The sequence below is a fragment of the Crocuta crocuta genome, unplaced genomic scaffold (genome assembly GCF_008692635.1).
Source record: "Crocuta crocuta isolate KB4526 unplaced genomic scaffold, BGI_CrCroc_1.0 scaffold41, whole genome shotgun sequence".
NCBI classification, from domain to species: Eukaryota; Metazoa; Chordata; class Mammalia; order Carnivora; family Hyaenidae; genus Crocuta; species Crocuta crocuta.
In genome coordinates, this window is record NW_027529428.1 from 6533062 (window position 1) to 6535205 (window position 2144).

A 2144-nucleotide genomic window follows, 5' to 3' on the forward strand; every position below is an offset into this window, starting at 1 on the left:
TCAGTCATCGTTATCCCGGGTGCTAGCTGCCCGCTGTTGAAAGAGCTATAGGTAAACAAGTTGGGTACGGACGTGAGGTCATAGATAGGTTCTTGCTTTATCTGTTTGATCCCAGTCATGTCAAGTCCTGACTGATCAGGGGACGGCTGGCCGGAATCCACGTTGTAATAACCCTCGGACTTGGGCAGGTCGATGACGTGTCCGTTGGCGTAGGTGCCGCCGGCCTCGCTGCCCAGGCTGCCCAGGCCGTTGCTGATGCTGCCGCTGTAGACCCTGGCCAGGGCTTCCGCCTCCCCGCTCTGCTGCTGCCGCTGCTCCTGCAGCCGTTGCTGATGCTTCTGCACCTCGGCGTACAGGCTGTCCCTCTGCTTCTTGGACATCCTCCCGAACTTCACAGCTGCGTGGAGACACAAAGCAGAAGAGGACACCTGCGGTTACCACTCTCGATCCCTCCGAGGGGACACGGAGAGCTGTCCCCTCGGCGGCCGGTGCACAAAACCCCAGCTCGACGGCCCAAGGCTCCCTTCTGGCCCCCCACGGGTGGTGAAAGGCTACGTTCAGGGGTGTCGTGCTGGTTGGGCAGAGTGAGAGCTAACCCCAAGCTAGGAAGAAATGCCAGGACTTATGTATTTCTGATTGCCATGAAGTTAGAAGGCGTATTTCCTGGTTCTTTCTTACGCGTGGGGGAAAAAATTCCACAAGCCAAAAACTACCAAATAGTACCTGCTGTTAAAATGTCAGCCAACATTCATCATCAGCTTCCGCAACTAAGCGTTAGATTACTGGACTGTTTATAAGACCCTATTATTTCACTATTTTCAGTTTTTTCAAATCAATGGCCATGCCTCACCTTTTAAAATAAATGTTTATTTCTGAGAGAGAGGGAGAGAGAAAGAGAGAGAGAGAGAGAGAGAAACACATGGGGGGAGGAGCAGAGAGAAAAGGGAGACCCAGAATCCCATGCAGGCTCCAGGCTTTGAGCTGTCAGCACAGAGCTGGATGCAGGGCTTGAACTCAGGAACTGAGAGATCATGACCTGAGCCCAAGTTGGACGCTTAACAGACTGAGCCACCCAGGCGACCCTCACTGTTTTCTAAACAGCATGTTGGGTAAGACCAGCGATGTGGGGCAGGGTGATAAACACATTTTTAAGTAAGTATTTGTCTTCAGCTGGCTTTTGGGACCAAATTCAAAGAATCTTTGGATAATAGCAATCTTATTTATCCAATGCTCAGCAAGGGAGCCCACAGCTACCCCCTTTCTTGTTCTACCAGCCCCACGTTTTATATCGCCCTTCTCTTCGGGCAAAATCCTCAGCCATTGTGAGGAAAAGGGAGGAAAAGGCTCTGCAATTGGCCACAGAAGAGAAGATGCTTTGATCTGAATTCATTGTTTCTTAACTAATAGAGTTTAACCTCCTAATTATTATGGATATTGACATTTCTCCTCACAAACTGTCAACTCCCAGTGTAGGCTGTGAGTGTTTTACGCAAGAAGCCACATTGTCTGAATCATCAAACTCTATATCCTGCAGTTCATGTTAGTGGTGGGAATTATGAGAAACTCAAGGCTCCTCTCTGAATTCCCGTTTCCTTTGCTTTCATGATAGTGTTCTTATCACCTGTTGGCATTTGGAAGCCCAGGGGATGTAGAAAAAAGAACGTGGAGGGGAAGAACAGGTCCAAGTCCTGGAGTAAGTTACTCGGATTGATGAGAATAATTTCTGAAAATAACTAATGGTGAAGTGCTCAAGAACTTTCCAGAACAGAGGGCCCACAGAAGAGATTCGTATTGTGAAACGGCCACCCCTTTACCTCCCGGCCATGTTCCATCAGTGTTCATCTTCTCTCTCTGTTGGTTACAGAGCCACCAAGTTTTATCTGAGCATCGGCTGTTCAGTATGGAGACCACATTTCCCAGCCTCTCTCACTGCCAGGTGCCGCTATGTGATTAAGTTCTGGGTTAACAGGAGGTAAATGAAAGTGCTGCATATACTTGTGAGTGTCCAGGCCCGCTGTTTTCTTCTTTCCTGCCTGCTGGATTGTGGGTATGAGGACTGGATTTGGAGCAGCCCAAACTTCCTGTTTTTCCTTAATTCTCAGTAAAAAAAAAAAAAAAAAAAAAAAAAAAAAAATTTTGCCATT

At 48.2% G+C, this 2144-nt stretch overlaps 1 protein-coding gene across 1 annotated transcript in view; it reads right to left on the bottom strand.

Annotated features, from left to right (window-relative positions):
• RORB (RAR related orphan receptor B) overlaps positions 1-2144 on the bottom strand; it is a 59595-nt gene that overhangs the window by 41125 nt on the left and 16326 nt on the right. The window contains exon 4 of the mRNA XM_077759378.1: positions 1-397. Within this exon, the coding sequence (XP_077615504.1) occupies positions 1-397 (397 nt within the window). The remainder of the gene's footprint in view (positions 398-2144) is intronic.